Raw genomic sequence first — 14,112 nt, 5'->3', positions numbered from 1 at the left:
TCTTATTATTCAACAAGGACAATAGACAATATAGGAAACAAAACTGCCGGGTCTCTCCAGCCGTGACGTCAGTATCATAGAGCAGATGTCGACCAGTCAACAGCGAGTGTCGAATACGTGTACATACCATAATAAAGACATCTTCTAATAGCTAATCTTACCTGGGGGTGTTTCATAAAGCTGTTCTTAGAGTTACGAACGACTTTCGAACGACTGGTGATCACTTCTGATTTGCTATACATATCAGAATTTCAATAATTCAGCACAAGAACTGATCACCAGTCGTTCGTAAGTCGTTCGTAACTTTAAGAACAGCTTTATGAAACACCCCCCTGGAGTGTTTAACAAACTTGCTCGTGTGAGTGTCTCATCATTGCCCAGTGCTGCATAAGCGCTGGGCATTAGCAGTGCTCTTCTGCCAGCCAATATGTGGCATACCTGCTGATGGGCGCACCACTTACCTCCACAAGAATGAAGGGGTGACTGAGGGAAATACTCACGGGGTGTGCTAAATGTGCCTGACTACGTATACATGCATTGATAAAGTTCGATCTCGAGCTGGAATAGCAGTTATCGGACTTCTGCAAATACCTGACATTACCTTACTTTTCGAGCAATATGGAGTGTCTTTTTAAAGAAGCAAATAATGATGTCGATCAATGGTGAATGTTTATGTATTCAGACTCTGGCACAGTATTATTGAGTCTTGTCGAGCAATTAGGCCAACCTCAGTGCTCGATTTTTATCGAGATGTTGCACAATAAAAAACAACAACAGACAACTAGGAAAAACTACACGGAGACTGAATGTCCTTTATGCCGAGTTCTGTTTGATCATTGATGATTGTTATGTGTAATAATATCGTTGTGTGAAGAGGAGTTAGAATAAACAAAGGAGTCATTCGTGCTAATATTCGGCATGGCATTGTATTTGTGCTGCGGAAAAACCAGCACTCTGCCAACAATGGTCTCGAAAAGAGAAGTGCTTTGGGAAGACATCAGCTTTTTATTTAACGAGGGTGACAACAACAACAACAACCATTAAAAGAGCAACACCATTCACAACAACAGCACGAATGGCAAAAAAAATATATATATCTGATACCATCCCACACACGCGGAGACTCTTAAATTTAGCATTAGTCATTCGCTTATTCGAGCAAAACTTAATAAGTCGATATCTCATGATTGAGGCAGGCACCATAAATTAATGAATTACTATGTTTGTAAAACTTTAGTAGCTTTTTACAGATTACTTGAAGATATCTTTGCACCAACCTTACTGTATCTACATTATGCTTGGCAGGTGAATAGAACTGTTTGGGTCAGTATAATGAACATATGACTTTTAATACCAGTTATACCTGCTTCTTTTAAAACAATGCCAGCGACTGTTCATGATAATTATTTACATTTTGAACGACTATGGAGCCAGCTTGAGCGTGTGTGCGTGTGTGTGTGTGTGTGTGTGTGTGTGTGTGTGAATGCATTGTTAGTAGCCTCAAGTTCCTATAGTTTGTACTTTTTAGATATTACTTCCTACTTGTGGAATCCGACCTCATTGTGAAGACGGGAAAACAATATGAAAGAGTGCGTTTTGTGATAAAAAAAACTCATAATCTATGAAACTCAAAAGTTATGCAAAAAAAATAGCAGCGAAGTAGATCCCATTTAAGCCCCGTGTCTTCCAATAAAAGTTAAAGAGTTAATCTTGTGTACATTAATACTGCCCGATAAGCAATACAGGTGCACGTTTTGGTAGGTGCCAACATGACATAAGATAGAGGGTATATTCAATATGCTAGGAAAAAAGCATGATTTAGTTGGAAATGGTCCATGCAGAGTAATTATAAAATAACGCCTTTAACCTCTTCTTCAGGGCAAACGAAATGAAAAAAAAAATCATTGTGCATGCAGTCAATGAAATAAGTGGGAAGATATTACAATCATATGAATTCCACAACCCTTTCTCTCGACTGGCATATTTTTCAGGTGCAGTGACATTCCTCACGCTTTCATGCATGTATGATTTTCAATTGCACACTTATAGCCTGATCGTTATCTCTCTCCCTCTCTCCTTTTTTTTTTCTCTCTCTCCCACCACACATTTTCTGCCCTGTATTTTTGTCATTTATATTAATATTTTTTTTTTGTCTGCTCTGAGGGAGGTGTTTTTTTTTCCCCTAATGCGGTCGCCGTCATTCTTTGTATAGCTGTGCGTCTGGAGGCACCAAACATAATGCGAAAACTCAGGTTTACAGATGTAGTGAGTGAGTTTCGACTGTAACAGAAGTTCACACGTCTAAAATGTGGGTGCGGCTTGTACCCAACATAACCAGCGTGCGCACTCCCTGTGATACTGGATCGAACTTTGTGCTGAGACGGTTGTAGGTACGTGTGCTGGGACATCCTCTTTTACAGCAATCATGAAGCTATTAAGGAGTACGCACCATTTATGTGAGGTAGGCTGTACTTTTAAAAGGCATATGTCACTATGTTACTCGTAATCTGATTTGAATACAGGTTGTGAGAGACGTTTGTCCGCTTGCAGTGTTAAATGGTATATTTACTTCACGAACGTATGGTGAAAGAGCTTTTACGAGCAAAATGTTCAACTCTTAGCCATGCTATAAAAAAAGAATGTTTTCTCTCATCTATTTCGTTCTCACACCCCGTTGCGAGGAGAGTCACATTAGCTATGATTTTAGTCAACTAGACTGTCAACACAAATATCTCTGGCAAGCATCCTTATCTGTCGTGTACTGAAGAGTTAAGACGCAAAGTGCAGGATGCAGCCGCTATTTTCAAATTAGAATGATAATGATTTATAGTAAAATGTATACATTTTAATTTCATGACTTTGACGTCGTTGATATACAGCTCCCCTGGTTGATCAACATTTTGTGCTGGTATGCATAGCGTGTGATTTTGACAGCAGTGCTTTTTACCGTCATGCGTGATAATTCCTCACTCGGTGTTCAGAAGAATTAAGCTAGGCTACAAACCAAAGTACGCTTGTGTTTGTTCAGTACAAAAGGCAGTATTTGTAGAGGTCAAAGCGGCTTTATTCCCGTAAGGCTTCGCTTGAGGAAAGGTATTTAAATAAACGTCGTTTAAAGGGCTTCTACCATTTCTGATATAATTTATAGCCGTTGCTTAACTGTTTGTATATGTATGTTTGATCATAAATTTCTCTGTCTGCGTTAATTTTGTGTGTATGTACGTATACCCTGATAGAGTTTGCACAAAGCATACTCTTTAAACCATTACTGTATCTCCTTCCAAACTTGTGCGATGATTTATAATCATTATTTGTATCAATCTTAATGACGAACTACAATGCACAAAACCCAGAGTTTGAAGAAAGCTGCACAGACGTAATTTCCTGTTTCATGCTCGTGACAAGCCATACCCTTTTAACTCCATGCAATGCGGCTTTTTTGACGTGTGGTATTGCTTTTCAAGTTATGCTGTCGTTAATGCCATTCAATTGAGGATTAGCACAGATTCAACAATACATTTCCTTGCGGGGCATTTGGTCGTGTGATTGTGTTTGTATCAATGGAAAAAAGAGGCAAACCCGCATAGTATACTCGTCAGAGGTATATTTGATGTAACGCGTTACGCGTTGTGTCGACTATGGATCATTATCACGTGAGAATTGGACGTAATAGTATTGTTAAAACACTTGTTGAAGCAACCAAAAATGCTTCATACTTCTTCCACAGTTTTTACCTAAAGATGACATTTGGTAAAACAAAGATGTATGTGTGAAATTCCGTTTAATACGACATGAGGTTCACATTCTTGGGGTCCTTATACATGATTTCACTATCCTCGAGTGAACTTGGGTCTCGATGTCGTCTCAAGAGGAAAACGTTAAATCCTAAAATTGATTAGGTTATGACAATAAAGGATTATGATGATCTCAAGAGAGTGACGCTGAAATTTTAAATTTTATTTTCCTCATCTATCCAACTTTGCGTGATGTTATGCAGTCGAGGGTATCCACCTAATTTTATATTCATGAAGGAAATAATTTAGTTAGATATTCCATTGAGCATTTCTGTATTTATTACCAAATATCATAATGATACTAATAACTTCTTCCCAGGTACCATCACTTGTAATAATTATCAGCGTCATTTCAATGACCATCATCAATGATTTAAGTTTCATATTTATTCAAATAACATCATATTTCATTCATCATTCAACGTACAGACTTCAGTCATTTGTTAGCAGTAAAGTAAAGGATTTGATAGAACACGGAAGTACGACTGCGAATGGGACATAAGGTTACTGAATGGCAATAATAGATCTATTTTACTGTCTGTAGAAGGGAGTCAATTAATGTTAAGTAGAGCTACTCGTTTAATGTGCCCTTCTTACCCACTCGATGCTTGATACTCTGTTCTACACATCATGTTGACTATACTCAGTTACTTGAAACTGACTAATTTAATGATGTGTCGTAATGTCACTATTGAACATTCTCAAAGCATATACACATGCCTGTACGGAAAACACTTTGATTTGTCACTAAAGCACGGCAGAACATGATCAGGTCGTCTTCTATTTGCTTTTTCCTATTCCGTTCAATGGATACATTCTAAGAAACAGACCTTTCTAGTCTGACAGCCCGGACATTTTTCTCTTCATTCGTAATTTTAAAGTCCTTGGAACTAGACCTGCACTATGTGTGTTTCATTCATACCAAGTCAGCATGGAGACCGGAACGATTCCCGTTTAATACTATTGACACACTAACACACGTTTTGTTTACCAAGGTTATCACACAAGTGGAAACTCGAAAATAATGCCGATAATCGCGACACCAGAAGCAGTACATGTACATCGTGTCAGCCGAAGACATGGCGATGCATTGTCGTCTTTACAGATGAAGCGTGTCCATTGTTAATGCTGTCTATTTACCTATAACCCCCCACCTTCTGTGAATGCCGTGAAATAACTGGCCCGTAAAAATGAGTTGGGTATGCTCCCCAAAATCAAACATGCCGGAATGAATGTGCCGGAAGTTAAACTCTGCGGTTGAGACATTAAAAAAATGCTACCGTTCCACTTGATGCGCGGTTTGAGGCTTTGGGATCTTCAAAACAACGGGACGTTTGTCGTCAGGTGTTGAAGATCCACTCTTTTGTAAAAGCGGCCCCTCCCCTTCGCGTCAAGTGTGGGTTGTGTGTTGAAAGGAGATAATTACCAAAATTCAATTCAAGGTGATCACCTACTAAATTACATAATTCCTACGTTCCTTCTTTTCATTATCTAATTTTTCTTCCTCTTTCATCTTTCTTCCTCTCTTCGCTCAATGTTTCGCTGAATGAGAACAACAACAACAAACTACCATGGTTTAGATGCTTTTACATCATCTAGCCTGAAGTACTGGACAAATTTTACATCATCTAGCCTGAAGTATTGGACAAAGACCCAAACGTGACCCTACAGTATCTTTTGTTGAAATATAGCACTGCTTTGCTACGCTCCCTGTACAACTGTGTAATTGAACCAGAGAGTTATATATGGTAACTCCTTGATTAGACAAGGTTGGTGAACCTAGCTGCTCACAGCGATCGCCACCAGACAGTGAAATAGGTCGGGTAATACCGTTTGATAGGTAATACAAGTATTGCGTTTATTTTACTGGAAAGACTACGGAGTATACAGAAGACAATGAAAACTGAAAGGCCATACAGTGTTGTCCTTTTTTCCACATGTACATTTTACCTTTTCAGTGTTCAGCCAATGCTCTTAACATTAAAAGCATTAAAAGCATTGATACAACATTAAAAACATTCAACCAGACAGCCTTGGATGGCTGCATATTACTTTTGCTCTGTAAATTAAAAATACCTCAAGAAAGGTGATGAAAGTGAAGCTAAAGAGATTATCACTGCTTGCAAGGTAGAGCTATATCTTTAGTCATGTCTATCATCTTGGAAGTATGTACTGTATTGATATTTTAGTTTCAAGTTTTCCTTACTCTAGCTGTGCTCCATGTAGAATGACATTTAAGGATTCTGTCATACCTACCATGGGAACGATGACACGATGTAAGTTGCTCCTGCGACAATTGCTCCGATCGTTTTCCTCCAAGGACTTAGGGTTAGGGTTAGGATTGTGATCGGGTTTTAGATTTAGTTTGATGTCAGGATTAGGATTAGGATTAGGGTTAGGGTTATTATGTTTGTGGGCAGAACTTATGTTTGGTGTAGCGTGCAGATATTTTATGGGAGCAATATTGTCGCTGGAGCAAATGTCCATGGAACCCATTGGAAGATATTAATATCGTCTCTTTTCCATATGTATTTCTATACCCAGGTTGCGATCTGAAACAAACGCACTCTAGCTACCTACGACGGCATGACGGTAGACACCACGTGTTTGAATTAACGTCGTCACACACGCTGTTTCCCTATAAGCAGAGTCAACAGTGACTAAAGACTGTCGAACGTCGGTACACTCCATACTTTGAACTCAGCAACTCGAGAGGAGACTGGCGTCACGCTTAGAGCCCAAGCAAAATTGGAAGTGATGTTAAAGATAAACTTAGACTCTCATGATAACTGCGTTTGTTCAGACACCGTCAGATAAACGAGGAGGTATATACACAGTCTCAGTTTACATAAAATAGGTTGCGCTGCTGATTTGGAGTCGTATAAAGTCTGGGAGGTCGGTCTATTGCAGTAATCACGACTGACTTCGTATTAGGATTCTCCTAGCAAGGACATAACACGCTTGATTGAGTCTTCTTTTTCGCCGAACTTCCCGAGTGAATAGCGGACATCATGCAGCACGGCATTAAGTGATTTCTCCTTTTCTCACCGAAGAGTTGTCATATTTAGCTGTGTCTGCTTGCAGTACACCTACCAGACAGACACATTGTGCGATATACAGTTCTAAAAGTCTTTTTGTTTATAGTGTGGCAAAACGGAAGGACGCCGTTATCACAACATTCTGGTCATCTCCTTATTATATCAAAAGACAAACAAACGGCCGAAAAAAAATCATGGGTTCGTCTTCAATGCCCCTCGTGTTGTATGTATTTGTAAAGTCGAGCGTCCAAGACACGCGGCAAAAGGTGTACGAGAACCTTGATGTGTCTCCGTCCTTTTCTGGTTTCGACTTCCGAATCGTTCGGCTCGTCGACTCGCAAGCTGTCTTCGACGACATGCTCGATCTTTTCCTCCAGAAGCTGAACGATGCCGACGTCGGAAGGTTGCAGTGCATCATCGTCAACGGCTTTGGTCATAACCCCACGGGAGCACTTGGCGATACGGAGTTCGGTGGCGCTTTCTTCAAGATGGTACTACTGGCCATGCTGAGAAGAAGGTGAGATGTAGTCAAAATGGAAAAAAAAAGTTACTTATCTAGAAAGTGGGCAAAAGGTACCTCTAAGCTTATGAAAGAATTCCTTTATGACGAGTTAACGCTAGGCGACAGACGATAGTTTGATATGCATACTGCCATCTTCAATATAGACAATTACACTGATTTCTAAACAAGAATACCACTCCCAAGCAACTCACCATTCTAAGTGCCATCTCAACAAAATGTATCTTTGCCGAGTCAATCACCATAACCAGCCTCAAATCACTTTCACCACCAACCGTCACAGCTTCTACCTTACAGGAGAACCAAAATGGCATGAGGATTGAGTGAACAGCAATGATAACTAGAACGCATTAATGAAGTATAAGGAAAATTAAACAATCGTTCAATAGTGAGGAATGTCTAAAGTTTTGGTACCACTTTCGCTGGAAAAGAAGACTATATACGGCAATTCGTGACGCCATAACAACAATGAAGAATATACAAAGAGACTTAAACATAATCAAGTTCATTTTTCTAACATGATCAATAGAGCACCTGCCTTGCTTCATTTGGAAGGTAGGGGAGTGACATTACCTAGACATATGTCAATAAGAGGTGGAAGTAATGTGTACTTTTCATAGAGAAATTAACATTTGAGGATTTTTTTCAATACTTTATTTACATCGTTGTCCTACATACCGCATTATCACAATTTGACTAGAATGCACGCGCACATATCCATGCTCGTCACCACGCACATTCACACACACACACACACACACACACACACACACACACACACACACACACACACACACATTTTGAGTTTACTCTAGGTTGTACAGAGGAGACCGTTTTAAGCTTAGATTGGACCTAAATACCACACGATGACCGGCAAAGCAAAGGAGGCTCGAAATTGAGTGGGGTCGCAAACAGTCGATCCATTATTTTCTACTCCAAATGCTTCGGTACTGCAAATAGACGTATGAAAGGATCTGATGGCACATCGTTCTAAGATGTAAATCCTATCCCGAAGTGGGCTTACATCTCCCTCGCTAACTTTACTTTCAGTATTAATATTACTGGTTCGGATCTACATCGGAACTTTGAAAATATATGCCACGCACTGGGCTCCTATACATGGGTTTTTCTGTCCGCCTATGTAAAGTTATGCTTGTACACATGCAATGCTGTTAATAAACATGTACATCTACAGTCAAACCTGCCTTAGCGGCCACCTCTCTATAGCGGCCACCTGTCTATAGCGGCCACTGAAAAATCCCCCCGAGAGAAAAGCCATGTTAAAGACCCTGTATATAGCGGCCACCTGTCTAACGCGGCCAGCGGCCACAAATTTTGTTTCCCGCGGTAGATTTTAACCTGTCTATAGCGGCCAAAAACCCTGATAATTCAGGGTGTTTTTCTGCTTTTTAGCTGTGCCAGTTATTTCTGGGCAACATTCAGTGATCGCCACCGTTGCATTCATCACTTATTCAGTCACAATAATGCACTAATTCATGACTGTGCACATGCTACATCTAGTGTACTGTGCAACAATTTCATAAACACCGGCATTGTGCTATGCATGATATACACGTGTGCATACGTACACACATAAATGTACATGTATACAACGATGATACATGTACATGTAGGCAATGCACACAAAGTTGGATTACCTGTCTATAGCGGCCACCTGTCTATAACGGCCACTTTTTCCGTATCCCTTGGGTGGCCGCTATAGACAGGTTTGACTGTATTAGTCTTTTGCTTACATACACACATACACACACACACACACACACATACACATACACATACACATATACACAGACATACACATACACACACATACACACACATACACATACACATATACATACACATGCACACACACATGCTCAAAATTTGTTTAAATACTTACATGTTTTACACGTTTTTTTTTTACACGTTACATTTTCCTTCGTACTAAGACCACGGCCTTGACTTGCATGTGAAATATATTGAATAATTGTGAAATAACGTTGAGTTATTCATGTTACCAGTTGAGTTATGCGAAATATCACAATTAAAATGACGTTTGCAATGTTCACTTTAAAGACAAAATGTCTTTGACTCTTCAACAACAGACCATTTGAATAAGATGACGAGATTATTACCGTGACAGTACATAAGAATCTTATAGATCATTTAGATTACGTTTTTGATCGAATTGCATTCACTGCTCTCCATTATAATCATCCTTGGATTAATACTGCAGCATTCTCGTATTAGTGTGCATTTTACAGGCATTGTCTGGGGAAATACCTTTATATGTGTTGCCATTGTTTACTTGTTATATGATATCCACGATGTACTTTGCACTTCGAGCTTTCGAACGATGTAGTTCTATGTATACGAAATGTAAATAATGCGTCTGTAGCAGGCAGCTCGCCTTGTGAACCAAATGACATGACACGATTATACACATGAACACATAATGCGATGATATTTCATGTTTCAAGCCGTATAAAGTTTGCCATTAACAACGCTAGTATGCAACTCGCATATTATTGTTGGTGGCGACAATTTGTCAACTTTAACATTTGGCACACGGTGACGAAAATCAATATTTGGTTAGTTCCGAAGTATTGTGTAGAGTTCACAGAAATATAAAGAACTCATCAAACACTGAAAATTCTGTCGTTTTCTCCACCAGTGTAACAATAATGGAAAAGTTTGTTCTGTAATGAGATAAGGTCATGAACAGGTCGCTGGGTTCTCATTTCTTCAGGGCAATCCCGGATAGAGACCAGAAAAATCAACATGTGGGGCTTCACGCACATTGCTTGTATGCTTTACAATTATGCAAATGTCTTGGAAATGAAAAGAGATGTATGACTGGAAATGTCTTTATTTGCTTTCTAAAATACTTATCTACAAATTAGATGAAAAAATTGGAAAACCCAAATGGTCCGGTATAAGAAATATTATCATTCATATATCTTTCTTTAGGTATGATATTTTCTTTTTCAAAACGAAATTCACATTTGGCACGAAATATTTGCATGATATTTGAATTGTATCAAAATAAAGTGCTTTCATTGAGAGTGTTCAATTTAATGGTAAACGGATAGATACTGAAAACATGATATGTGAAAAATAATGTTAAGAATGAGTGACACTCACACAGAAATGTTGAAAATGCCGTCAGCAGTTAATGAATTGACAATGTAAGTGATCTGGAAAGCTTGCAGACTCTGGAACCGTTGATTTCACATTCATGTAGTTGTGATAATCATCTCGTTGTAGTATGCTTATGGAAGTGACAGTTTTGGAAAGCTTGCAGTTACCAGCGAGTTAAATCATCGTGCAATTCACGTTTTATGAAGCACAGTTTTTGAATATGACGAAACATGCTTGCAAAGAAATCATTAAAAATTTTATTGAAATTGATTTCATAAGACTAATTAGAGATTTATTCAACCGAAAAAAATCATATAAAGGTTTCTAAAGGGCAATGTATGCCACACACATTACAAATATTGCTTACTTATTATTATTTCTGTTTTTTTACTTAACTGAATTTATTCTGTAATCACTAGCGGTCTAAAGCAGACCCATTTCCTTCGCTACCAACAATACCTAGTTCTTTTTATACCTTACATTTCAGTACAGACCTGAAGAATAAACCACTGTCACAGGTATCATTGGAAGCAAATGGTCTTATATTTTGGAGGGGTGGTGTGATTACAAATGATGGGTTAATCCTTTGTTCAGAATTATATGGTTTGCCATAAGACGACTCCTAATGCGTTGGAATGGTCGGCCAATGACCTCAGCTTTAAACCTTATTGCGTAGAGACCTGTTACGTAACATGACTAATCTGTCCTTTCTTTCTCTCCCTCTCCCACCTTCTCTTTTATACGATTCTCTCTCCCCTCGCTCTCCTTCTATTCCCCCTTTCTCTGACTCATTCGGCTAGACTTACATCATAATAATCATAAAAAGGTAAAAAAAAAAACAGAACTGTTGTGCTTCTAGAGAACAGGACCGCTGCTTTTCAACGAATTGGCAGAAACATAGCCCAACTATCTAAGCACATACAGGACAAAATATTTCCATGTTTTCTTACTATCATGAATGTCATTCAGTGAAAGTATTGCAACCATTAATCCACAATGTTGTCACTCCTTACTACCAACAGATCAAACTCGACACAGCGTGTAGCAGTCGTATGCGCTCAGAGCTACAGCCATACATTCACTCAGCAGGCCGACTCCGTGCCAGCTAGCTCCTCCGTCTTCCAATTTATCCCACTCACCACTAGCTACCAGCCTTACCAGGTTAAAGCCGACTCCATGCCCAAACCTGTCGGCGTCTCATTCGACGTTCAAAAGCTAGTCAGTCACGTTCTTCAACCTCCAAATGGAAACGTCTTCCAGAGACACAACGAAGCCATGCACGGTGTCAGTTCGATAGTCAGAAGCGATCGGTTTTGAACAGTTGAAATATTCACTATTATAGTGATCATTTCTGAGTTAATTTAATTTGTTTCTTGTTTTGTCTTGTCGGTTGTTCAAAACATGTTTGTGTATGTTTTACATATAGGCTAAATGACGTAAAGAGACGTTTTTCTTCCATTCATGAAACAAATCTCTTTCTTGATGAACAATTTCCAGACATTGAAAACCATAAGATATGTCTCTATTGATAGGAGAGTTTAAGTGCTTGAAATCATCCGGTAATCATTTGTCCTTTTTAGGAATGTATCTATTTATTCTTTGGTGAAAGGAAGTAAAATAGCATTTACCAACTTGATGAGACACGGTATTATCATTTTTATAGTCTCTCAAACGATTTCCGAACCTTGGAGACAGTAAGTGCAGACTGTCTATAAACCTGTCTACCAACGACAAAATAACGAATTAGTTCCATTGACCTTTATAAAATTGTGAGACCACTTCTTCTTCTTCGTGTAATTATGCTCTATCCTAATCATCTTGCAGTACTTCTGATTATTTATGAAAGTGCATGGACAAGACCGAACCCGGTGAATTGATTTGGGTGGGGTCTTGTCTTGTGACATCTTCCAGTTGTATCATTTTGAAAAGAAAAAAATACTATTTATCGAATTAGTGATAAGTTGCTTCCACGAAACGACGATTCCATATAGATAAAATGCATGCAAAACCGCTTCCCGAAAGCAGTGGTTAAATGGCGTCTTACGGGGCCGTCTTCTAATAAATGTTATAGTGACGTGTTCTCGATGGTTTCTACATCACCCATTGCTGTATACGAGGTGATGTAAGCCCCAAGTGAGCATGTAACTATAGGTTTTCCCGGCCAATTTCGCACTTTTGTCAGTCCATTTGATAAAAGGTTCATTCAATTTAGCGAAAATCCTCGTCACTGCACATTCTGTCATTCAAAATTGCAAGTTGGTCGTTCAATTTAGCATTTCGATCAATGAAATTTGCACATGTGCCATTCGAATTCGTAAAACGAGCATTCAAATTGGCACGTGCTCTTCAGTCATTCAAATTCGCCAACACTGGCCGAAAGGGGTATTTCAGTCATTCAATTTCGCGTATGGGCAGTCAAATTCCTAACATGTTCATTCAAATTAACGTCATGTTATTTCTCTTTTGAAAAGGTGATAACATTTAAACGCGTATTTCTATGTGACTTTTTGTTTCATCCACGCACTGTTAAGCAGTAAAAGTATCATACTTTTTACCATACATAACTCGGGTTTGTTGTTCTGTAACGCCCCTTTTCTTTCATACATGTCATTTTAGGCCTACATGTACCAATACTAACTTCATCTTCTTACAGTCATGACAGCACAAATTAGATACAGACGTATTTCTCAAGAAGACAGAAAAAGAATTATAGAAACATTTGATGATCATAACCTTGACTTCCTAGAACTGGCCGACACACTCGGAATAAAGCACTCAACGGCCAGATAAGTTGTGGCCACATGATGCACTAAATCTTCGGACTGGAAGAATCACTAAGCACATTGAAGAAAAAAAAAACCTGTTGCCAAAATCTTTCAAATAAGTACGAAAATATGAAATGTAATGACGCTTGCAAAACAGTAACTGTGTTGACAAAAAAAAAAATAAAGAAAGAACCAAAGCATAAACATGCGTGCTAAATTGACTGCAAAAGATGTTAAATTGGATGCCCAAAAATGAATTTGAATGAACGAGTGCGGCATGTCCGTGATCACGTGACTATATCATTCTAAATTGAATGAACGAATAACGAAATGGTGCTAGTTTTACGAATTTCAATTGAAAAAGTGTTAATTAGAATGACGCTAAAGGTAATTTGAATGCTCCAAAATGAATTTGAATGAAGAGATCATGAAATTGAACTACCGAACATGTCATCTACGCTAAATTTTGCTAAATTGAATGCAGCAATTAGGAATTGGACTGACACAAGTGCGAAATTGGCCGGGAAAACCTATATTATGAAGAGATTTAGTGAAGAAATATCTCATGAGCTGTTGTATAAACACTACGATTAACTGTCCACAGATGGCTCTTTTTGCAAGGAATACTTGTAAATGAGGCGTATGCCTACTGGTAGATGTACTTTTGTTGTCGAACGGTAGTTACTTGTAGAACATAATTATGCTGATCCTCTATATTTAAAAGATTCAGATGAAAATATTATACAGTAATTTTAGCAAGCAGAAGAAATGCAGATTGTCTGCTGGCTCTGATTTTTTTTCACGTGAACCTGAGGCGAACACTAACAAACTTTTAGGATAAGTATTCTCAC

General features: G+C 38.7%; 1 protein-coding gene across 1 annotated transcript; it reads left to right on the top strand.

Moving 5' to 3' along the window:
• Positions 1–2,266: 2,266 nt before the first annotated feature.
• LOC139724324 (uncharacterized) lies at positions 2,267–11,916 on the top strand. Its single transcript, XM_071635469.1, has 3 exons — positions 2,267–2,461; positions 6,339–7,349; positions 11,519–11,916. Exons 2-3 carry the CDS (start codon positions 7,027–7,029, stop codon positions 11,811–11,813), a joined length of 618 nt encoding a protein of 205 aa, XP_071491570.1. The 5' UTR covers positions 2,267–2,461; positions 6,339–7,026; the 3' UTR covers positions 11,814–11,916.
• The last annotated feature ends 2,196 nt before the right edge of the window (positions 11,917–14,112 follow it).

This window comes from Diadema antillarum, unplaced genomic scaffold, assembly GCF_040938485.1.
Source record: "Diadema antillarum isolate AM-2024a unplaced genomic scaffold, OU_Dant_1.0 scf00000211, whole genome shotgun sequence".
Taxonomy (NCBI): Eukaryota; Metazoa; Echinodermata; class Echinoidea; order Diadematoida; family Diadematidae; genus Diadema; species Diadema antillarum.
Note: the sequence above shows the minus strand (reverse complement) of the source record. Positions and strands in the feature narration are given on the sequence as shown.